At 43.4% G+C, this 19,876-nt stretch overlaps 7 protein-coding genes across 7 annotated transcripts; 4 read left to right on the top strand and 3 right to left on the bottom strand.

Moving 5' to 3' along the window:
* V1514DRAFT_189010 (uncharacterized protein) lies at positions 1 to 532 on the top strand. The gene has a single exon (XM_066924622.1). The coding sequence runs from the start codon at positions 78 to 80 to the stop codon at positions 474 to 476; it is 399 nt and encodes a 132-aa protein (XP_066781177.1). The 5' UTR covers positions 1 to 77; the 3' UTR covers positions 477 to 532.
* Positions 533 to 3,364: 2,832 nt separating this feature from the next.
* On the top strand, positions 3,365 to 4,894 carry V1514DRAFT_311846 (NADP-dependent oxidoreductase domain-containing protein). The gene is made up of 2 exons (XM_066925805.1): positions 3,365 to 3,800; positions 3,879 to 4,894. The coding sequence occupies exons 1-2, from the start codon at positions 3,644 to 3,646 to the stop codon at positions 4,574 to 4,576; spliced, it is 855 nt and encodes a 284-aa protein (XP_066781176.1). The 5' UTR covers positions 3,365 to 3,643; the 3' UTR covers positions 4,577 to 4,894.
* On the bottom strand, positions 4,695 to 6,165 carry V1514DRAFT_188752 (NUDIX hydrolase domain-like protein). The gene is made up of 3 exons (XM_066924621.1): positions 5,716 to 6,165; positions 5,508 to 5,657; positions 4,695 to 5,444 (listed from the first exon to the last, which is right to left on the bottom strand). Exons 1-3 carry the CDS (start codon positions 5,994 to 5,996, stop codon positions 4,814 to 4,816), a joined length of 1,062 nt encoding a protein of 353 aa, XP_066781175.1. The 5' UTR covers positions 5,997 to 6,165; the 3' UTR covers positions 4,695 to 4,813.
* Positions 6,166 to 7,191: 1,026 nt separating this feature from the next.
* V1514DRAFT_322282 (uncharacterized protein) lies at positions 7,192 to 13,763 on the top strand (the record flags this gene model as incomplete). Its single annotated transcript, XM_066926106.1, has 3 exons — positions 7,192 to 7,420; positions 7,477 to 13,256; positions 13,329 to 13,763. The coding sequence occupies 3 exons, from the start codon at positions 7,192 to 7,194 to the stop codon at positions 13,761 to 13,763; spliced, it is 6,444 nt and encodes a 2,147-aa protein (XP_066781174.1).
* Positions 13,764 to 14,058: 295 nt separating this feature from the next.
* Positions 14,059 to 16,549, top strand: V1514DRAFT_348997 (uncharacterized protein; the record flags this gene model as incomplete). Its single annotated transcript, XM_066929354.1, has 2 exons — positions 14,059 to 14,205; positions 14,267 to 16,549. 2 exons carry the CDS (start codon positions 14,059 to 14,061, stop codon positions 16,547 to 16,549), a joined length of 2,430 nt encoding a protein of 809 aa, XP_066781173.1.
* A 56-nt stretch (positions 16,550 to 16,605) lies between these two features.
* Positions 16,606 to 17,458, bottom strand: V1514DRAFT_337403 (uncharacterized protein). Its single transcript, XM_066928670.1, has 2 exons — positions 17,252 to 17,458; positions 16,606 to 17,189 (listed from the first exon to the last, which is right to left on the bottom strand). Exons 1-2 carry the CDS (start codon positions 17,362 to 17,364, stop codon positions 16,859 to 16,861), a joined length of 444 nt encoding a protein of 147 aa, XP_066781172.1. The 5' UTR covers positions 17,365 to 17,458; the 3' UTR covers positions 16,606 to 16,858.
* A 75-nt stretch (positions 17,459 to 17,533) lies between these two features.
* On the bottom strand, positions 17,534 to 19,753 carry V1514DRAFT_364608 (major facilitator superfamily domain-containing protein). The gene is made up of 3 exons (XM_066929791.1): positions 19,652 to 19,753; positions 19,248 to 19,600; positions 17,534 to 19,196 (listed from the first exon to the last, which is right to left on the bottom strand). Exons 2-3 carry the CDS (start codon positions 19,338 to 19,340, stop codon positions 17,679 to 17,681), a joined length of 1,611 nt encoding a protein of 536 aa, XP_066781171.1. The 5' UTR covers positions 19,341 to 19,600; positions 19,652 to 19,753; the 3' UTR covers positions 17,534 to 17,678.
* Positions 19,754 to 19,876: the final 123 nt, after the last annotated feature.

The following is a 19,876-nucleotide window of genomic DNA, read 5'->3' as shown; positions in this document are numbered from 1 at the left end:
TTGATTTTGACGTGGCTTTCAAAGTCACATCAGATTCAAACATACCGCCGGGAGTACGGACCGGCACACCAGCATTTATGTCGCTAGCACTGTTGAGACAACGTCGCGATTACACTCATAGCGCCGTCGATGATTTGGAGTCTGTGTTTTGGGTTTTATTATGGCTTTGTACACATTATCAGGAAGGCGGTGAGAAGGTTACCAATGAAAGGTCTTTGGAGAAATACAAGACTTGGCAGCATATGGATTTAATAGCTTTCAGTGACAAGCTAGACATTATTTCTAACAGGAACGCGTTTAATTTGGTTCTAGAGGATTTTGATCCGTATTATTTTCCTCTAAAAAACGTTGTAACCGAGCTACGGGGACTTTTTTTCCCGTATGGATCAACGGATACAACTTTGAGACCTATAGAACAGGAGCTGTATGATAGAGTTATCAACTGTCTTAGAGATGCGAGTCGGAGATTAACATGACAAATTGGATACAAAGCATATAGTTTGATCCGGAGAGACGATTATTGTTGGTTATTGTAGGTAATCTGGCTTCAATTTAATCATTTATATTCCTATCTGCAATTTTCAACTTTTAGCTTCTGTTCAAAAAGGGATAGGTCCTGGAGGGCGTTCTTAATGAGGACCCAGTCACTTGGGCGATAATGGGATGCCTCACGGTGGTAGCCGTCCGTAGCCGCCTTTGTCGTTGCTGCGCCTGCATCAATGCGTCTTTGGCACGTGTCCAGATGCTATGCATCACTTTTGAGAACTCGGCGGCCACGGGAACCAACGAGGTTGGCCGTCTGTCCAGGCCCTTAGGGTGGAAGCCGTAGGTGGCTTCAAAAGGGGTAAGGCCAGTGGAGCCTTGGGGTGAGTCGTTGTAGGCAAACTCGAGTAGAGATAGGTGCTCATCCCACTGTTCACGCTCGTCGAACGTCAAATTCTGCATGATAAGATATGATATCCACTGTGCGTTCTGCTCGTCCGTCGGTTTGTTGGTGTTCTGGTGTGGCCATCATTGGTTCGATGGTCCATAGGTCGAGCAGGGCTTGCCAAAACCGGCTCGCAAACAGCGGATCGTGGTCGCTAACGATGCTATCCGGCAGCCCGTGTAGTGGGAAGATGCATTGGATAAAGAGCTCCGCAGTTTGTCGAGCCGTGATCGCAAATGATCGCAGTCAGCTCCCGCATCGCCGCATTCATCGTCCTAACAGACGCGCTAGAGTCGTCATTATTCCCGTCATCTTCAGAAATTCGTGGAATAGATAGCGATCCAAATTGGACAGGTAAAGCATCCAAACTGAATGTAAATTGCCCGTCAAATATCTCATCTTTGCCCTGAAAAAGCTACATACTGCTTTTTTCCAATTTTTCAAGGGTCGGGGACCCCGACCCCGACCCCAAAAAGCTCAATAAAATCATTCCAATCATCGAATTGTAGCGAGCGCTTTTTGTTGTGTCGGTTGCAGGTTTTGTAATGCTTCCCATTCTTTTTTTTTCCCAAAGTCCTCAGCTACCTAAAATTGGGAACAACTACTGCAATATAGTTTTTCCGTCATTCAATAGAAGACGATTAATGCAATGGAGTTGAGAAGAGTGAGTCGAGAGAAGATGTTGAAAGAAACGATGAAAACAATGCTGGCCAATTGTGAAGAGCCAGATCCTTCAGAACAGTTATAGTAATTGTATCATTGTACCGGTTTATAGTCCGAATAACAGCTGCCCTCTCAAGTCAGCCAGCGTTACCGGAATACGAGATACAACATATACTTCACACCTAGCCCATACCCTTGCCCCTCTTCTACCATATCCTGTAACATCGCTTCTTGACTCTTCCGTGCAAAGCGTTCCCGCGGTTTACCCTGCTGTCAGAAGTTACCCGGTGTTGGAGTCCTTTGCGCGTCACACTAATGTAAAAAAAACGCGAAAGAAAAATGAAAATATGGTGCTTTATGTTTTAGTCGTAAAATATGCAGTCTAAACGAAAAACGGCAGGTTACGTGAAATGTACAAATTAAATCATCTATTAGAAATTAAATTGTAAAAGTCACGTGTAAATTAGAAAATAGATTATGACTCTTGTTTCGCTTAAACGAATTACGCCCCCATGTTTTTGTTTGTAGCCAAGTTGATCAAGAAAACACGGCTGTTTTAAAATTTTTTTCTTAAAAAATATTGTTAATTTGTTTTTATTCTTTTTATTTTATATAAAGCATGCATTAAATAAAAAAAACCATTGACTCCATGCCCGAGAAAAATAGGAAAAGTCTACACACAGACAAGATGTGCAGTAGCCCCCAATGAATTATGCCCATCTTCATTGGGAAGTTGAAGAAAAGAAGAGTTGTCTTTCTGAATGTTTTTTGTTTTCTCATCAGTTACGCACGCATGTACATGACACCTGGCAAGCACTTTATCCTAACTGCGGTGCAATTGTTGCGAAGCATACTGCTATTTTGTGGAAAAGCCATTTGGCTCTCGAATATACAGGGATATTAACTTAGTCTGCAGACGGACGTATTGTCATAAGCCTTTTTATGGTAGACACGATTCTCACGCGCGTGGTGGCGATCTACACTCCTGCTGATGACCAATCCGAAACGACCTAAGGCACGATTCGGAACATTTGCTCAGGCCGTGGCGCATCATGAAATGGCTGTACAAGTGACGGTCTCTTTTTACGGAGGCAGCTCACTTATTATCATTGGCGCATCTTCTTACTTCGTCTCTCTGTTCGCCTGGATGGCTATTTGACCACAACAAGACTGTGTTGCCGGACCCTTCCCAATATGCGATGTGACAGGATTGGTTTGGATACTTCATCCCACGAATGTTACTTGGTTGCTCCACACTGAAACTTTTGGTCATTCCAGGAGATTCTATTAGTCCCACTGGAACTCTCTCGTGCGAAGTTCCATACTGCTTATGTATCAGCCATGCAGGACCTGCGTCGCGCAGGTGGGAGCTTTCCAATTTACGAGGACCCTGGTGAAACAATGATTACGATTCGTTTTTGCTTTTGCTGGCGGTACTGTACGAAATAATCAGTCAATAATTGGAGGATTTTTTCTGGGTCTTTATTTCTTCCTGTTCCTTTATTGTCATTCTAAATTTTGTTATTCTTATTCTGCCTCTGTTGTTTAATTCTTCGGCCTTCCTATATTTCGGATGCTTCTTATTTATAGTATAATATAGATCGGGAAGGCTCTTTTGTAAAATAAAAAAAAATCGTTTTAATAAAAAAAAAATCTAGTCGAGTTTTTTGAACTTTTTTGATTTAGTAAGTTGGTTAGAATTAGTTACTGTGGAATTTGTGTGCGTAATAGGCAAGCAATGATATCATCCATAACTAGCCCAAAATGGATATACAAAGTCTGATAAACTAAACTCAACAACGGGTGTTCCTAGTGTTCCTCCCATGCGAATAACGGTTTTTTTTTTTTTCCCATAAAAGACATATATTTGGATGTGCTCTTATTTTAATATTGTTCTTGTTAGTGCGGAAGGTTTTGCAGTTCGCATCGGATAACTCACTCAGTTCAAGCAGAGGCATCGGTTATCCATCAGCACCAATAGCAACGCCGATTGGTGATCAGCAGATAATTGGTCCATCATTAACAAATTTCCAGGAGCAAGAAATAAAAAAAATGGCTTTTGCAAGCAAATCTTTAGCATTAAAATCGACAGTCCAACTGTCATCTGGCTATAACATCCCGGTGTTGGGATTTGGCGTTTACATGGCTTACGGTGAAGAAGTTATTGATGCAGTGTATCACGCATTAAAAACCGGTTATAGACACATTGGTATGGTGTAATCTGACGGTTAGTTTTGTATTTTTTTTTTTGGAGCACTAACGATTAACGAATATTTTTTTGAATTAGACTCTGCTACTTTGTATGAAAACGAGAAGGAAGTTGGAATTGCACTCAGGAAGTGGATTCATGATACAGGAGGTAAACGAGAAGATGTTTTTTTTACCACAAAGATATGGGACACGGATCAGGGATATAAAAATACCAAGAAGGCCATCAATTGGTCGTTGCGTGAGTGTGACTTGGGATATATTGACTTGTACTTGATTCATTCGCCAAATCCAGGCCGAGAATTACGCCGAGAAACGTGGCAGGCAATGGAAGAGGCTGTACGCGAGGGAAAGATTCGTTCAATTGGAGTAAGCAACTATGGAATCAAGCATTTAAAGGAACTGGAGACGTATGCGACGATTAAACCAGTCGTTAACCAACTTGAAGTTCACCCATGGCTTACCAGAAAGGAGATAGTTGATTATTGTCAGAGTCATGATATTGTTGTTGAAGCTTTCTGTCCAATAACGAGAGGTTTGAAATTTAAAGATCCCCGCTTGCAGGCACTGGTCAAGAAATATCACAAAACCCCGGCTCAGATCCTTATAAGGTGGAGTTTAGAAAGAGGACTAATTCCGCTTCCGAAATCAACAACTCCTTCTAGGATTAAAGAAAATTCAGAAGTATTTGACTTTAATCTTGACAAGGCAGACGTTGAATCTCTCATGACTGATGAATATTTTATTGTGGATTGGGATCCTACAAATGTGGCTTAAACCGGGCACCAGTCTATTCCTGAGAGACGTAAAATAATTTTGATTATTTATCTAAAATTGAAAAAAAAAAAAAAAAAGGTATTTTTGAAGAAGTATGCGCAAGCGGTTTATGTTAGTTGCTTTTACAAGTTGTTGCTTATCGTCTGGAAGCATGGATTGCTGCGATGGCAAGTTTGATATGTACTACAAGTAGTTCATAAACAAAAGAGCCAGAGATACATGCTGCGGCACATTCGATCATGTTGAATATAGCAGTTTTGTAAATATTTTATAAATGGCCACAGAACCTGCTGTTACTCGGATAAGCGAGGCTACCCAAATAGATGCTTGGTGTGCATTAAATGAAGGATCGCGTACTGAAAGAGCCCATGAGTTGTTCGCCTTCCTCCTCCAGAAAGTAGAAGGCAGAATTGTTCTAGCACCGATTTCAAATTTAACCCTACCAAAGATCAATGCGAAAAAGCTTGTATCCCACTGATTAGAAATCGGAATCAGAGGACGATTTAGGATTGTTTTTGGATAGGCCAAATCGATAAAGTCGGTTAAGATACCGTAAGTGAGACCCCAGACGACAGGCGACGGAATCGTCTGATCGTCAGTGTTGTAGACAATGAACGGAGATATAGCAATGCCAGGGTATTTGAGAGAACCGGCAGCATTGCTCACGAGAAAGTGGCAAGCTGATCTGAACGGTCGCCGCCAATTGAAGAGTGGCTTGCGCGGACGAGGCGTTAACGTGCATTTGAATGCAGGATCAACCAGGAGATCTAACGGATACCAAAATGCTTGATCAACTTCTGAAGCTTGCAGCTGTAATTCTAGTGGTCGGGAATCGACAACAAAAACGTGGCAGCACAGAACCATAAGACTATGTAGAGAATAATGTAAGCATGGGCGACGAGGCAAACTTCGTTTAATGGAGATTGCTCACATGTTCTGGCCCCAGTCTAGCGTGACGTACCGTTGTCGAAGCTCACCAACGTACACGGCATTTTTTTCCAAATCAAGCCCGACTTCCTCTAGCGCCTCACGTTTGGCGGTATCAATATCGCTGTCATCATCGGGATCACGCCTGCCACCACTGGAAAAGCGTTAGGGAAGCTGAAGTTGTTTACAAACACAAAACACAAAGAACATACGGGAGAGCGACATGGCCTGACCAACGGTCATTGTCTCTAGTGGTACGCTTGATGAGCAAGAACTCTACGCCATTGGCTTGAAGATCAATGTCATGAAAGACCTGATCAAGAGTGGTGATTGATTTTTCGGTGTTGAACCTGACCACGAGGGCTACCGACGCCCTAGGAATTCGTGCGGTCTGCAGATCAGTTTCTTCACCCGGGTTGCGAATGTAAACCGAAGGCAAATCTAAACTGGCGGTTTGGGAGAGCTCGAACAACGCTTGCTGAACGGCCGACATTTGTTTTGATCTGAATCGTTGACGTTGATTAAGCTGCCGGGACCGAGGAACACGAGACAGTTTGGGAAAACCCCTGAGGACTGCTCATCTGGGCATGCATGCATATGCGCCACAACGCATCGAAGCAAAACCATGATGATTATTGTACTATGTACTACTCTACGTGGCATCAGTTTCACCAACGGGCATATAGCTTGAGCTTGTAATGCAACACTATACCCGTCGGCGTGGCAGGAACGAACGGTAACGGTATCATCAGACAGACAGGACACATTATCTCGCCTTCGCACGTGCAAGAGATTAAACACTCGCCCAGCAGCAGCTGACAAATTCGATTTGTTATCTCAAGGGGTGGTTCAAAATTTTTTTTTCTTTCTCTTCTTGCAAGGTCACGGGGACAAAACGGGCAATATCGGCGAATGCGAGCCAGCGACAGTCGGGCAAAACCGGAAAAGTGCTGGTACTACAGTATAAAGTAAGTCGCTCCGTGGGCGAAGCACCGGCGCCGGCGCCCGTGTTTAGGCCCATTTTATCCTTTTTATTTGCACGCTCTTCTATTGGCTGGCACAAGCGGAGCGCATAGGCCCTACATTGTGCACATGTGCCTACACGGTTGTACGTTTACGCTTTTAACTGAGCAACGCTGCGCACTTGCGCGCGACTCACGAGCAAGAGATAAGGAACGGCCCTAACCCGGAGCGCGCTATCTCTGCGGGCGGGGAGGGAGCAAGTCAGTGATTTAAGATACGGAGGCATCATGATGTGCTGGGTTGATACAATTCAGCAAGAAAATCGCAGTGCAAGAAAAAGAGAAAAAAAGAGACTCAGCACCGGCAGTTATCTGTAGATTATATGGACCGTAGTTTTATTCCTAAACAGGCGATAAGTGTGGCGTCAGAGAGAGATTGCAATGGCAGGCAGGGTGTTGTGGGTTGTGTGTGGCTTGCAATATTTCCTTGTGCCCCGTCCAAACGTGAAACTTTACTTACTTCCTTACTTTATCTTTTTTTTTTTTCCTCTCCTCCTCTTGTCAAATTTTTTTTCTTTCTTCACCACTCTTACTTGTCGATTGTATCAGAGAGTTCAACCCGTTCGATATTTTGAATTGTTAATTTTGATTTGCTCTCTGCTGTAATGTACGGTTTGTTTTATCCCGCTTGGTTTTCATCTCTCTAACTGCTCACCCGAACAGACAATGGGCCATGGAGTGACCGCATCCTCTATTGCTTCCTCCGCGCCGGAGGACGACTATTCACCCTCTGCTTTTCCTTATGAAAATTCACCGGATCCTTCCAACAAGTCTTGGGCTGGCGTTTTGCCCAAGAAGCAGGGTTTGTACGACCCTGAATTCGAAAAAGATGCTTGCGGTGTCGGTTTCGTCTGTAATATTAAAGGTGTTCAATCTCACAAGATTGTTTCCGATGGTACGGTTTTTAAGATTTGATTTCTATCATGACTGCATGCTTATGAGTTTTTCTAGCCCGCTCGCTTTTATGCAACATGACCCATCGTGGTGCTGTCGGCTCTGATGCCCGTGATGGAGATGGTGCTGGTGTTATGACTTCCATCCCTCACAAATTTTTTGTTAAGGAGTTTGAAGTTCCTTCTGGACTCAAACTTCCCAAGCTTGGCCAGTACGCTGTTGGTAATCTTTTTTTCAAATCCGATCCTGAGATTCTTGCTGAATCCCGCGCAACTTTCCAGTCCATCGCCGATGAGCTTGGTCTTCGAGTCCTCGGTTGGCGTGCAGTTCCTCGTGACTCTTCCATTCTCGGCCCGGCTGCCCTTTCTCGTGAGCCTCTTGTTCTTCAGCCGTTTGTTGTTTTGAAGTCATTTTATGGTGCCGAATCTACCACCCCGGAAGGAGACGAATCGTCTTTTGATGCAAAGTATTTTGAGCGTCAGTTATACGTCCTTAGAAAGCGTGCTACTCACACGATCGGTCTTCACAACTGGTTTTACATCTGCTCACTTTCAAATAAAAATATTGTGTACAAGGGTCAACTTGTTCCTGCACAAGTCTACAATTATTACCACGATCTCCACAACGTCGAGTTCGAAGCTCACTTTGCTCTCGTTCACTCTCGCTTCTCCACCAACACTTTCCCATCGTGGGACCGTGCTCAGCCTCTCAGATGGGCGGCTCACAATGGTGAGATCAACACGCTCCGTGGTAACAAGAATTGGATGCGCGCTCGTGAAGGTCTCATGCGATCTGATCTTTTTGGTGACGAGCTTGAGCAGATGTATCCCATTATTGAAGAAGGTGGCTCTGACTCCGCCGCATTTGACAATGTCCTTGAACTTCTTGTCATTAACGGTGTCTTGTCGCTTCCAGAGGCCGTCATGCTTATGGTCCCCGAGGCATGGCAAACAAACAAGGACAGCATGGATCCCAAGAAAGTTGCTTTTTACGAATGGGCGGCATGTCTTATGGAGCCGTGGGATGGTCCAGCTCTTTTCACGTTTGCCGATGGCAGATATTGTGGTGCCAACCTTGATCGAAATGGTCTCCGCCCTTGTCGTTTCTATGTTACTGACGACGACCGCATGATTTGTGCTTCCGAAGTTGGCACTATTCCTGTCGAGTCTGAGAAGATTATTCAGAAGGGTCGATTACAACCTGGCCGCATGCTTCTTGTTGATACTGTTGAGGGACGGATTGTCGACGACAAGGAACTCAAGAGCAAGGTTGCTTCGCGTTTCGATTTCAAGAGTTGGGTAAACGGAAACCTCATCAATTTGCCAACCCTTCTTGAAAAACTTGAAAAGCAATCGATTTCTATTTCGTCTACTATTGATTACGATGTCAAGGTTCAAACCGATCCTCGTCTACTTGCTTTCGGTTACACATTTGAACAGGTTTCGCTTTTACTTGCACCAATGGCTGCTGACTCTAAAGAGGCTCTTGGATCTATGGGAAATGACGGTCCTCTTGCTTGCTTGGCTCAGCAACCTCGTTTGATCTACGATTATTTCCGTCAGCTTTTCGCTCAGGTCACTAACCCACCAATTGATCCCATCCGCGAGGCTGTTGTGATGTCTCTGGAGTGTTACGTCGGTCCTCAAGGTAATGTCCTTGAAATGAAGCCTCAACAAGCCAACAGACTTCATCTTGAATCGCCAATCTTGTCCCTTGAACAATTCAATTCTCTCAAAAACATTAACAAGGCATTCCCATCATGGACCATTGATGCGGTAGACATTACTTTTGACAAGAGTGAGGGTCTTCTTGGCTATGAGCGTGCTCTTGATCGTATTTGTGAAGAAGCTAGCCATGCTATCGAAAGAAACAACAAGATTATCATTCTTTCTGATCGCAACACTAGCGAGTCCCGCATTCCCATTTCTGCGCTTATTGCTTGTGGTGCGGTTCATCATCATCTCGTCAAATCAAAGCTTCGTTCAAAGGTTGCTATTGTGGTGGAGACTGCTGAAGCTCGTGAGGTTCACCATCTTTGTGTTCTTTTAGGATATGGTGCGGACGCAATTAATCCTTACCTCGCCATTGAGACCCTTGCTAAGATGAACCACGAGGGTCTTCTTCGTAAGGAAATTTCTGATGAGAAAGTTATCGATAACTACATTCACTCTTGCGACAATGGTATTCTCAAAGTTATGTCCAAGATGGGTATTTCCACACTTCAGTCCTACAAGGGTGCACAAATTTTTGAGGCTCTTGGCGTCGACAACTCTGTTGTTGACAAATGTTTTGCTGGCACCGCTACTCGCATTAAGGGTATTACTTTTGAGTACATTTCACAAGATGCTTTTGCCTTCCACGAGAGAGGGTATCCTTCACGACTGGTGGTTCATCCCGAGGGTCTTCCTGAGTCTGGTGAATATCATTACAGAGATGGCGGTGACGCTCACATTAACGATCCCGTCTCTATCGCTAATATCCAGGACGCCGTTAGAACAAAGAATGACAAATCATACGAAGCATATGCCAAGGCTGAATATGATCAAATCAAGAACTGTACTCTTCGAGGACTTCTTGACTTTGATTACGAATCCTCTGCAGCAGTTCCTATTGACCAGGTAGAGCCATGGACTGAAATTGTTCGTCGTTTTGTGACAGGCGCCATGTCTTATGGTTCAATTTCCATGGAGGCTCACTCTACTCTTGCGCTTGCCATGAACAGACTTGGTGGAAAGTCAAACACTGGTGAAGGTGGTGAAGACGCTGAACGATCACAGCGCCTTTCAAATGGAGATACCATGCGCTCTGCTATCAAGCAGGTAGCATCTGGACGTTTTGGTGTTACGTCATTTTATCTGTCGGATGCCGATGAGCTTCAAATCAAGATGGCCCAAGGTGCCAAGCCTGGCGAAGGTGGTGAATTGCCTGGTTACAAGGTTTCCGATTCGATTGCGAAGACTCGTCATTCTACTCCTGGCGTTGGTCTTATTTCACCTCCGCCGCATCACGATATTTATTCTATCGAGGATTTGAAACAACTTATTTATGACTTGAAATGCTCTAATCCTAGGGCTCGTGTTTCAGTCAAGCTTGTATCTGAAGTTGGTGTTGGTATTGTTGCTTCTGGTGTTGCCAAGGCCAAGGCTGATCATATTCTCGTTTCTGGTCATGATGGTGGTACTGGTGCTGCCAGATGGACTGGTATCAAATACGCTGGTCTGCCATGGGAGTTGGGTCTTGCTGAAACTCATCAGACTCTTGTTTTGAACGATTTGAGAGGACGGGTTGTTGTGCAGACTGACGGTCAGTTGAGAACTGGAAGAGATTTAGCAGTTGCGTGCTTGTTGGGTGCTGAAGAGTGGGGGTTTGCCACTACGCCTTTGATTGCTATGGGATGTATCATGATGCGCAAGTGCCATTTGAACACTTGCCCGGTTGGTATCGCTACTCAAGATCCAGAGTTGAGAAAAAAGTTTTCAGGTGCACCAGAACATGTTATTAACTTTTTTTACTACATTGCAAATGAACTTCGTGGAATTATGGCAAAGCTCGGATTCAGAACTATTGACGAAATGGTTGGACATGCTGAGAAACTTAAGGTTAGAGAAGATCTTAGAACTACAAAGACTGCGAATATTGATTTGTCACCACTTCTTACGCCTGCGCATGCTCTTCGCCCTGGTGTTGCCACTCGCAATGTTCGCAAGCAAGATCATCATTTGTATGACCGTTTGGATAACAAGCTTATTGATGAAGCAGAGATTACTTTGGAAAAGGGGTTGCCTTCTCAAGTTGAATGCGAGATTATCAACACTGATCGTGCTCTCGGTGCCACGCTTTCTTATCGCGTGTCTCGAAAGTTTGGCGAACAAGGACTTCCGACCGACACTATTCATGTAAACGTTACTGGTTCTGCAGGTCAATCGTTTGGCGCGATGCTGGCCCCTGGTATCACGTTGGAATTGGAAGGCGATGCTAATGATTATGTGGGTAAGTCTTTGTCTGGAGGACGTCTTATTATATATCCTCCCAAAAATTCAGTATTTAAGCCAGAGGAGAATATTTTGATTGGTAATGTGTGCTTGTATGGTGCCACTAGTGGTACTTGTTTCTTCCGTGGTGTGGCAGCAGAGCGGTTTGCAGTCAGAAATTCAGGAGCTACTGCTGTTGTTGAAGGTGTTGGCGACCACGGTTGTGAATACATGACTGGAGGACGTGTTGTTATTCTTGGAAGCACGGGACGAAATTTTGCTGCCGGTATGTCTGGTGGTATTGCATATGTTCTTGACATTGCACAGGACTTTCAACAAAAAGTCAATCCAGAGCTTGTCGAACTTTCCGGTGTTACAGATCCCGCGGAAGTTGCATTTTTGAGAGGACTCATCGAGGACCATCGGCACTACACTGGTTCTACTGTTGCCGATAAGATTCTTAACGACTTTAACAGAGTTCTTCCCCGATTTGTTAAAGTTCTTCCATTCGACTACAAGGCTGTTCTTGAGGCCGAAGCTGCCAAAAAGGAGGCTGCCAAGAAGGCACAGGTTTCGTTCCAGCATTTGGGTGCTCAAATTTCACCAATTCCAAGTCCATCTCTTGAAGCTATCGAGGCTAAGAAGGAACATGTTGCTGTTGTTGCTAAAGAACCTAAGTTACAGGATCTTGAAGATTCTGTTCTCGATAATGCAGCGGAGACTAGGAAGTCCAAGACCATTGTTGCTTTGGATAAAACTAAGGGTTTCATGAAGTATAAGCGACGATCCGAAAAGTACAGAAATCCAAAGTCTCGTACCAAGGACTGGCAAGAGCTCAATACTCGACTTACGCCAGAAGAGCTCAAGTATCAGACTGCTAGATGCATGGACTGTGGTGTTCCATTTTGTCAGAGTGACACCGGTTGCCCAATTTCCAATATTATTCCCAAATGGAATGAACTTGTGTTCAAGGATCAATGGAAGGATGCGCTTAACCGTTTGTTGATGACGAACAACTTCCCCGAGTTCACTGGTCGTGTGTGTCCTGCTCCTTGTGAGGGTGCCTGCGTTTTGGGAATAAATGAAGATCCGGTTGGAATCAAGTCTGTTGAAGCTGCGATTATTGATCGTGGATTTGAGATGGGATGGATTGTACCCCATATTCCTCATCATCGTACCGGCAAATCCGTTGCCATTGTTGGTTCTGGACCATCTGGTTTGGCAGCTGCTGATCAACTCAATCGTGCGGGTCATTCGGTTACTGTCTATGAGCGTGCTGACCGCGTTGGTGGCTTGTTGATGTACGGTATTCCCAACATGAAGCTTGATAAGAAAATCGTCAAGAGACGCACCGATCTTTTGGAAGCTGAGGGTATCAAATTTGTGACCGGAGTTACAATCGGTCAAGATGTTACTGTTCAGGCGCTTCGCGAGCAGAATGATGCGGTCGTTCTTGCTGTTGGTTCCACGATTCCACGCGACTTGAATATTCCGAATAGAAATTTGAACAACATCATGTATGCCATGCAACTTTTGACGGCAAACACTGCAGCGCTTTTGAACGGCGATTTGTCTGAAGTTGAGAAGCTTATTAGGGGCAAGAACGTTGTCGTTATTGGCGGTGGTGACACTGGTAACGATTGTATCGGTACTTCCGTCCGCCACGGAGCCAAGTCGGTTGTTAACTTTGAGTTGTTGCCACAGCCTCCAGCTACCAGGGCCAAAGATAATCCATGGCCTCAGTGGCCAAGAATTTTCCGTGTCGATTACGGACATTCTGAAGTTGTTGCTCATTATGGCAAAGATCCTAGAGAATATTGCATCATGTCCAAAGAATTTGTTTCTGATGGCGAAGGCAACGTGAAGGTGAGTTTTAAATTTAATATTACAGTGGCTACGAATGTACGAATGATTATTTACTAACATGTGCTGCTTTAGGGAATTAACACTGTTCGTGTCGAATGGAAGCGCACTGATAACGGCGGCTGGCAGATGTCGCAGGTGCCTGGTTCTGAAGAATTCTTTCCCGCAGATTTGGTGTTGTTGTCTATGGGATTTGTTGGACCAGAGGCACAAAACCTTGAGGTCAAGCGTGACGGCCGTGGCGTTATCGAGACCCAGAAGAATGCATCATCTATCTATCATGTCGAGGACGGTTTGTTTGCAGCTGGTGACTGCCGCCGTGGACAATCGCTCATTGTTTGGGGTATTCAGGAGGGTAGACAGGTCGCTCGTGCGGTTGATCAGTACTTGGTTGGCTCTTCTAAGTTGCCCGCCAATGGTGGTATTGAGAAGCGGGACTATTTGCTTCTGAATGAGTTGGAAGAAGAGAAGCAGCGAAACAGTGCTCAGGTTTTGGAAGTTACAGCGTGAAGTTGAATGTATGTATGTGTTGTACGCGAGTGTATTTACGTTATTTATGTTTATAAAAGTGATTTATTATTTTTGTTTACTATTATTATTATTATTATGTTGAAAATTGTCATGACGCAGATCCTCTGTAGTTTATGCCCGGTAGTCCGCGCGGCGTTTACCCTTTGATCCGGGGCCCCGCTTAAGAGTGCGGGCCGGGGTTGTTCAAAGTCTATCTCTCCGCCTTACAAACCGAGCCGGCGGTATAAAATGGATGGATTCCGACTACTTTGCCTTTTCATCTACATTGCCCTTCATGCCGTCAAAGACTTCAGAATCCGCGATGTTTGATCGGTCTGCTCCAGGCATCACGTTTGCTGGTCAGGACGGCCTTCAGAAGCTGCCCATTCCTGCGCTGGAGGAAACCATTCAGCGGTATCTTGCGGCTGTCAAGCCATTACAGGTATAACGAACTCACTCATAGGCATGTGATTTAAACATTAACATTTTTTTTTTTATTTTAGACTCCAAGGGAGCACGAGGAAACTATTGTGGCCGCGAAAGGGTTTTTACAGAAGCAAGGCCCGGATTTGCAAGAAAAGCTAAAGGCGTATGCGTCTACCCGCTCATCATTTATTGAGCAATTTTGGTATGATTCGTACCTTAATTTTGATAATCCGGTAGTGCTCAACTTGAACCCTTTTTTCCTTCTTGAAGATGATCCCACGCCGGCGAGAAACAATCAGGTTAACAGGGCTGCGTCGTTGGTAACTTCGACTCTCAACTTTGTGCGCGCGTTACGTCGCGAGGAACTGCCGCCAGACTCGGTCAGGGGCAAGCCACTTTGCATGTACCAGTACTCACGCATTTTTGGTACCGCACGTATCTCAACAGAGAACGGGTGCGTGATGCAGTCTGATTACTCTTCCAAGCATATTGTTGTTCTTGCCCGGTCTCAATTTTATTGGTTTGATGTGCTTGATGATAATTCGGACCTGATCATGACCGAAAAGGATTTGGCACAGAATTTTGAAACGATTATTAATGATGCCCAGAACACGCCTGTCACTGAGGCTGCTAAAGGTGCTGTTGGCGTGCTTACGGCAGAGAATCGTCGAATTTGGGCTTCGTTACGTGATTTGCTGTCTCAAGAAGTGGGCGAGTCGGATGAAGATGATGAATCCAAACCCATTCCAGAAGATTTGAATTTGAACAGAAGTAATCAACATGGTGCATCTACTAATGGTACCACCACGCCATATCGCCGCCCTGGAAAGAACAACAATCATGAGTGTCTTCAGATTGTCGACTCTGCGCTCTTTATTCTCTGTCTTGACGGGTCAGCTCCGCAAACTCCGTCCGAATTGTCAATGAACATGCTTTGTGGTACCAACGTGATTGAAAAGGGAGTTCAAGTTGGCACTTGTACAAACAGATGGTATGACAAGTTGCAGATCATTGTCACCAAGAACGGATCTGCTGGTATTAACTTTGAGCATACCGGTGTCGACGGTCACACTATTCTGCGTTTCGTGTCTGATATTTACACGGACACGATTCTCAGGTTTGCAAAGTCGATTAACGGAAAGGCTCCTGGATTGTGGGCATCTGAATCTCCTGATCCTGCTCAGCGTGATCCGGCATCGTTTGGCGATGTTACTACAACTCCTCACAAGCTTGAATGGACCACGATTCCTGAATTATCGATTGCACTAAGGTTCGCAGAAACTCGTCTGGCCGACTTAATTCATCAAAACGAGTTTGAAGTTCTTGAATTTGATTATTATGGCATGAATTACATCAAAAATATGGGGTTCTCCCCCGATGCATTTGTCCAAATGGCATTCCAAGCCGCATATTATGCGTTGTACGGTAAAGTTGAGTGCACGTATGAACCAGCAATGACCAAGTATTTTCTCCACGGCCGAACTGAAGCTATTCGCACGGTCACAGACGAATCAGTTGCATTTGTGCGCAAGTTTTGTGAAGATGCACCAGCCAAAATCAAGATCGAGTATCTTAGAAAAGCATGTGAGGTTCATTCGAAAACAACCAGGCTATGCTCTCAGGGACTTGGACAAGATCGTCATTTATACGCTTTGTATTGTATCAGCCAACGATATGCCGATGATGATTTTGAAGTTGCCGATGCTGAATCTTCATCCTTGGCCGAATCTTCAAATACGTCAAATAGTTCTTATCAAGTTCCGGCAATTTTCACAGACAGAGGGTGGGATAAACTTAATACCACGATTATTTCGACATCGAATTGCGGCAATCCATCACTACGGCTGTTTGGCTTCGGCCCCGTGTCCCAGGACGGATACGGAATTGGTTACATTATCAAGCCTGATTCGATCTCTATTTCAGCATCATCCAAGCACAGGCAAACTAAACGATTCTTGAGCACTTTGCAAAATTATTTGATTCAAGTTCGAACCTTACTCAGAGAAACCGAGCAAAGAAAGAGCACGGGCACGCGTGCGCGGAGCCCCGTGCGGGAAAAACAGCCGCCGATCAAGCCGGACCGTGTTTATTCGAGACATGGCAAGGAGATTGATGCTTCAAGACGAAATAGTAACGCAAGTCTAAAAGAGGCAGAAACTGGTCACATGCTTGGAGGGTATGGATACTTTGATGTGGGTGAGATGGAAGTTTTACTTCGAGAAGCAGACGATGCCAGCGCGGCAGATTCCGCGGCTGGCGTTGATGCTCAAGATGAAGCTGCCAAGTATCGCCATCATCGTCACGGCAAATATAACCACAGGCTTCAAGTTGGTCGTAAACTTAGATTGGCTGATATATGACATAATTTCTGTTACACCGTTGTCTTTAGCATTTTTTTTTTTTTTTTTTGGTAAGGTCTAGCAATGATGAAATGTATAACTAATTTGAGTAATTTACAAGTTAAAAAAAAAAAGTAATGTATATAAAAAGTCAAAAGTTCATATGGTTCAAAGGAATGCTCGTCAACATATTATGTTTTGGTCTGTGGATGAAAAATGAGAAAAACAAATGCCAAATAAGTTTTAAAATAAATGCCAATCACAACGCCGGATCTCCCAAAACCAACCAAAAAAAAAAAAAAAAAAATTAGTCTTCTCTCTTTTTTTATTTTATAACCTAACTTTGATTTGGACGCATGGTAACTTAAACTCCCTAAATGAATTTGCTGCTGCTGATATTGTCGAATTTGCAATCGCGCTTGCTGCTGGTTGGAGACTTGCTGGGTTCACGTTATCAACCATTGATCTCTTAATCCATGCCATGGTAAAAATTGCCCTGTCTGCCAATGCATCATAAACAACCAACGGCTTTGAACCCAATTCTTTGGGCAAAAACAATCGGGGCAGGAACAGGTTGCCGTTGTTCAGATCAAAAAAGCAATAATCGTTAAAATAACATGTGGTCGAAAACAATGCGAACAGTAGTATCGAACAATACGGACTTTGCATACCAATTAGTAATTTTTTTTTTTTTCTTTTGAAATTTAAACTGTTTAAACTAACCATGGCCTATGACGAACAAAGAGTGATAATAGAAATACTGCCAAAAAATGTGGCGACGCTCCGGTTGTTGGCATTAATAGCAGCACAAGAAAATATTTAAGACAATACATCATAGATGATTGTACATAACTCAGCCGTACGTCAACCAAAGACTAATCCCTGTTACGGCACTCGTATTGTATAAATATTGTATTTAATATTGAGAACTCGCGTTCGATTCCCGTTCAACCCGATCTCGCGCTCCCTGCTGTTACATAATATCATGTAACCTTCTTGAGTTAACGTTGCAACATTAAATGTATTATTAAAATAACAATATTACGCTTATATTAATTAACATTTATACACCATAACTATATACCAATGCATGATTATAGTATATATCCAAAAAAAAATCCAAAAAAAAAAAAAATTAATTCTTATCCAATTAAACAGACGAAGGGTATCCTGGCATTCGCAGGGCAGTTGCAGTTTCTGCCTCCATTTCCAGTGCTGACCGTTTAAGTCTTTTCGTTTGTCGTTGGACATACCAAACAAATAATGCGCCAACAGAAGTGGAAACAATAAGAAGCGCAATATTTACCGGTCTTGGATCTCGACTTAAGATCCGATGCGTAATATGATCGAACCCGGATTGCACAAAGTTGAACAAGCCAGATATTGTCGAAATTAGGCCGTACACGGTCCCGAACGTATCAAACCCAAATACTTTTGCAACATAATCTGATGCGGTAGTATAAAATAATGATCGATAAATGACAAATATGCAAATGTTTGCATATGCAGCTGTGATCCAGGGAAGGTTGCCAAGAATTCCCATGGCAGTCCCCATGACTAACAATACCGCCCAAGAAGTAGTCATTGAAAAATTATCAAGTAAAAAGCCACCGATTGGAACCGTGATGATGCCTCCGACTGGCAGAGCAATATCGAAAAAGCTATTCACCACAAGTGCCTTTTCAGCACTATGCAAAATGAAGTCATACTGTGAACGAATAGATGCAACAAAATAGTTCAATCTTAACATTTGAATTAAAGTAAATCCACAAACTAATGCAAACCAAGGCGTTCTAATCTGTTGCAGTGCAGGAAGACCATGAAGTGCTCCCCATACGCCTGATTTTCTTAATTTAATCATCTCCTGCGTGTCGTATTCAAACAAATCCTTGTGAGCCTGATCTCTTTGAACATCGGTCAAAAGCGCAGTTTGTTCGCTCTCGATATTATTTTCAACAACGCTGGCCCGACTTGCGGACTTGACAGATTTTACTCGCCTCGTGACCGTGTCTCTGCCGTTGCGCGTATCAATGTCGACCCCAACAATACTGGCCGCGTCCGCCAGGTCAAGATCTTCTTCATCTTCCAATAATTTCTGTGCCTGTTCACCTGGCTTGTAACTATCATTCGGCATGACCGTATAACTCCCAATGATGATAAAAATGGGAACTGCAAGGTATAGAAGGAAAAATGCTTTAGGATGAAATCTTCCGTTAGATTCATCGTAAATCAAACGATATATCAGGTATACGCCTGTAGATGCATCGAACGCGCCAGTAAGTAATGATAATATTAATCCGGAATGCACGGGGAACGCGTTAGATAACTGAAACGACGATATGAACACAAACGGGCCACCGAGTGCGAGAATCATATACCCCCATACATGCAAATCTAACAAAATAAGCGTATCAGCAAAAGCAAGCATGAACGCGCCAATGAATATAAGAATGCCGCCGGTATAGCCACAGATACGGGGGCCGAACCTGTCCAAAATAATGCCAACCAATACACCAGCAAAGTTCGTGACTACTGAAGCGCTTGTGAAAATAAAATTAATTTTAATTTCACGAGTTGAACAAATAAACCCTCTCTCATTTTCATCCGACGTGCAAGAATCCTTGTATACTCCTTCTCGCAACCATACTGTCTTTAGCGCTGCAAACCCCTTAACTCGCATTAGTCTTAATATTATCAAATATTAGTTTTGAAAACATACAAATATTGGCCCGGCAGCTAGTAAACACCATAAAAATGCAAAAAAAACCTGTGTGACTCGTAATTTCAGTGGAACGTCTAGATGATGTGGCATTAGATGATTAAATGTTGAATTCTAAATTCTATTGTCGACGTTGTTGAGGCAAAGAGTGCATTGACGTCACTTTTAATTTGACATGAGAATATTATTTCAACTTAAAATTTTCTAGAGTCTAACAAATTTAAATTGTCTTCCGTATGTAAAGATCAAAATATTTCAGAAATAAGAAACCTCTGTTGTCAGGTTGTTGTGGAGCAGATTCCTTAACCAACAACGCGTATCTCATCACGTGATAAAACTGAACTGATAATAAACTTTAACTTTTAGTTGGGGTGATAAAAAAAAGTATTTCAAGGATTATTTGCCTTGTACTTATTTATACGTTATTGTATTTATATAAAAAATATATCGTCAAAAAAAAAGCTTCTCTTATGTTTAATTAAAAAGTATTATATATTGTGTATATACAATCACAATTGTTTCTAAAAACAAAAGATGTTTAAACGTTCTTGATATATAGTATAGATGAGTTACCCGCCTTAATATGCTTGTGCCTTAAATTATATCTAATTCAATGTGTAACATATTTA

The sequence above is a fragment of the Lipomyces japonicus genome (genome assembly GCF_038497905.1).
Source record: "Lipomyces japonicus strain CBS 7319 unplaced genomic scaffold V1514scaffold_59, whole genome shotgun sequence".
Lineage (NCBI taxonomy): Eukaryota > Fungi > Ascomycota > Lipomycetes > Lipomycetales > Lipomycetaceae > Lipomyces > Lipomyces japonicus.
The sequence above is the reverse complement of the archived record's forward strand: the minus strand, read 5'-3'. Positions and strand labels throughout refer to the sequence as shown.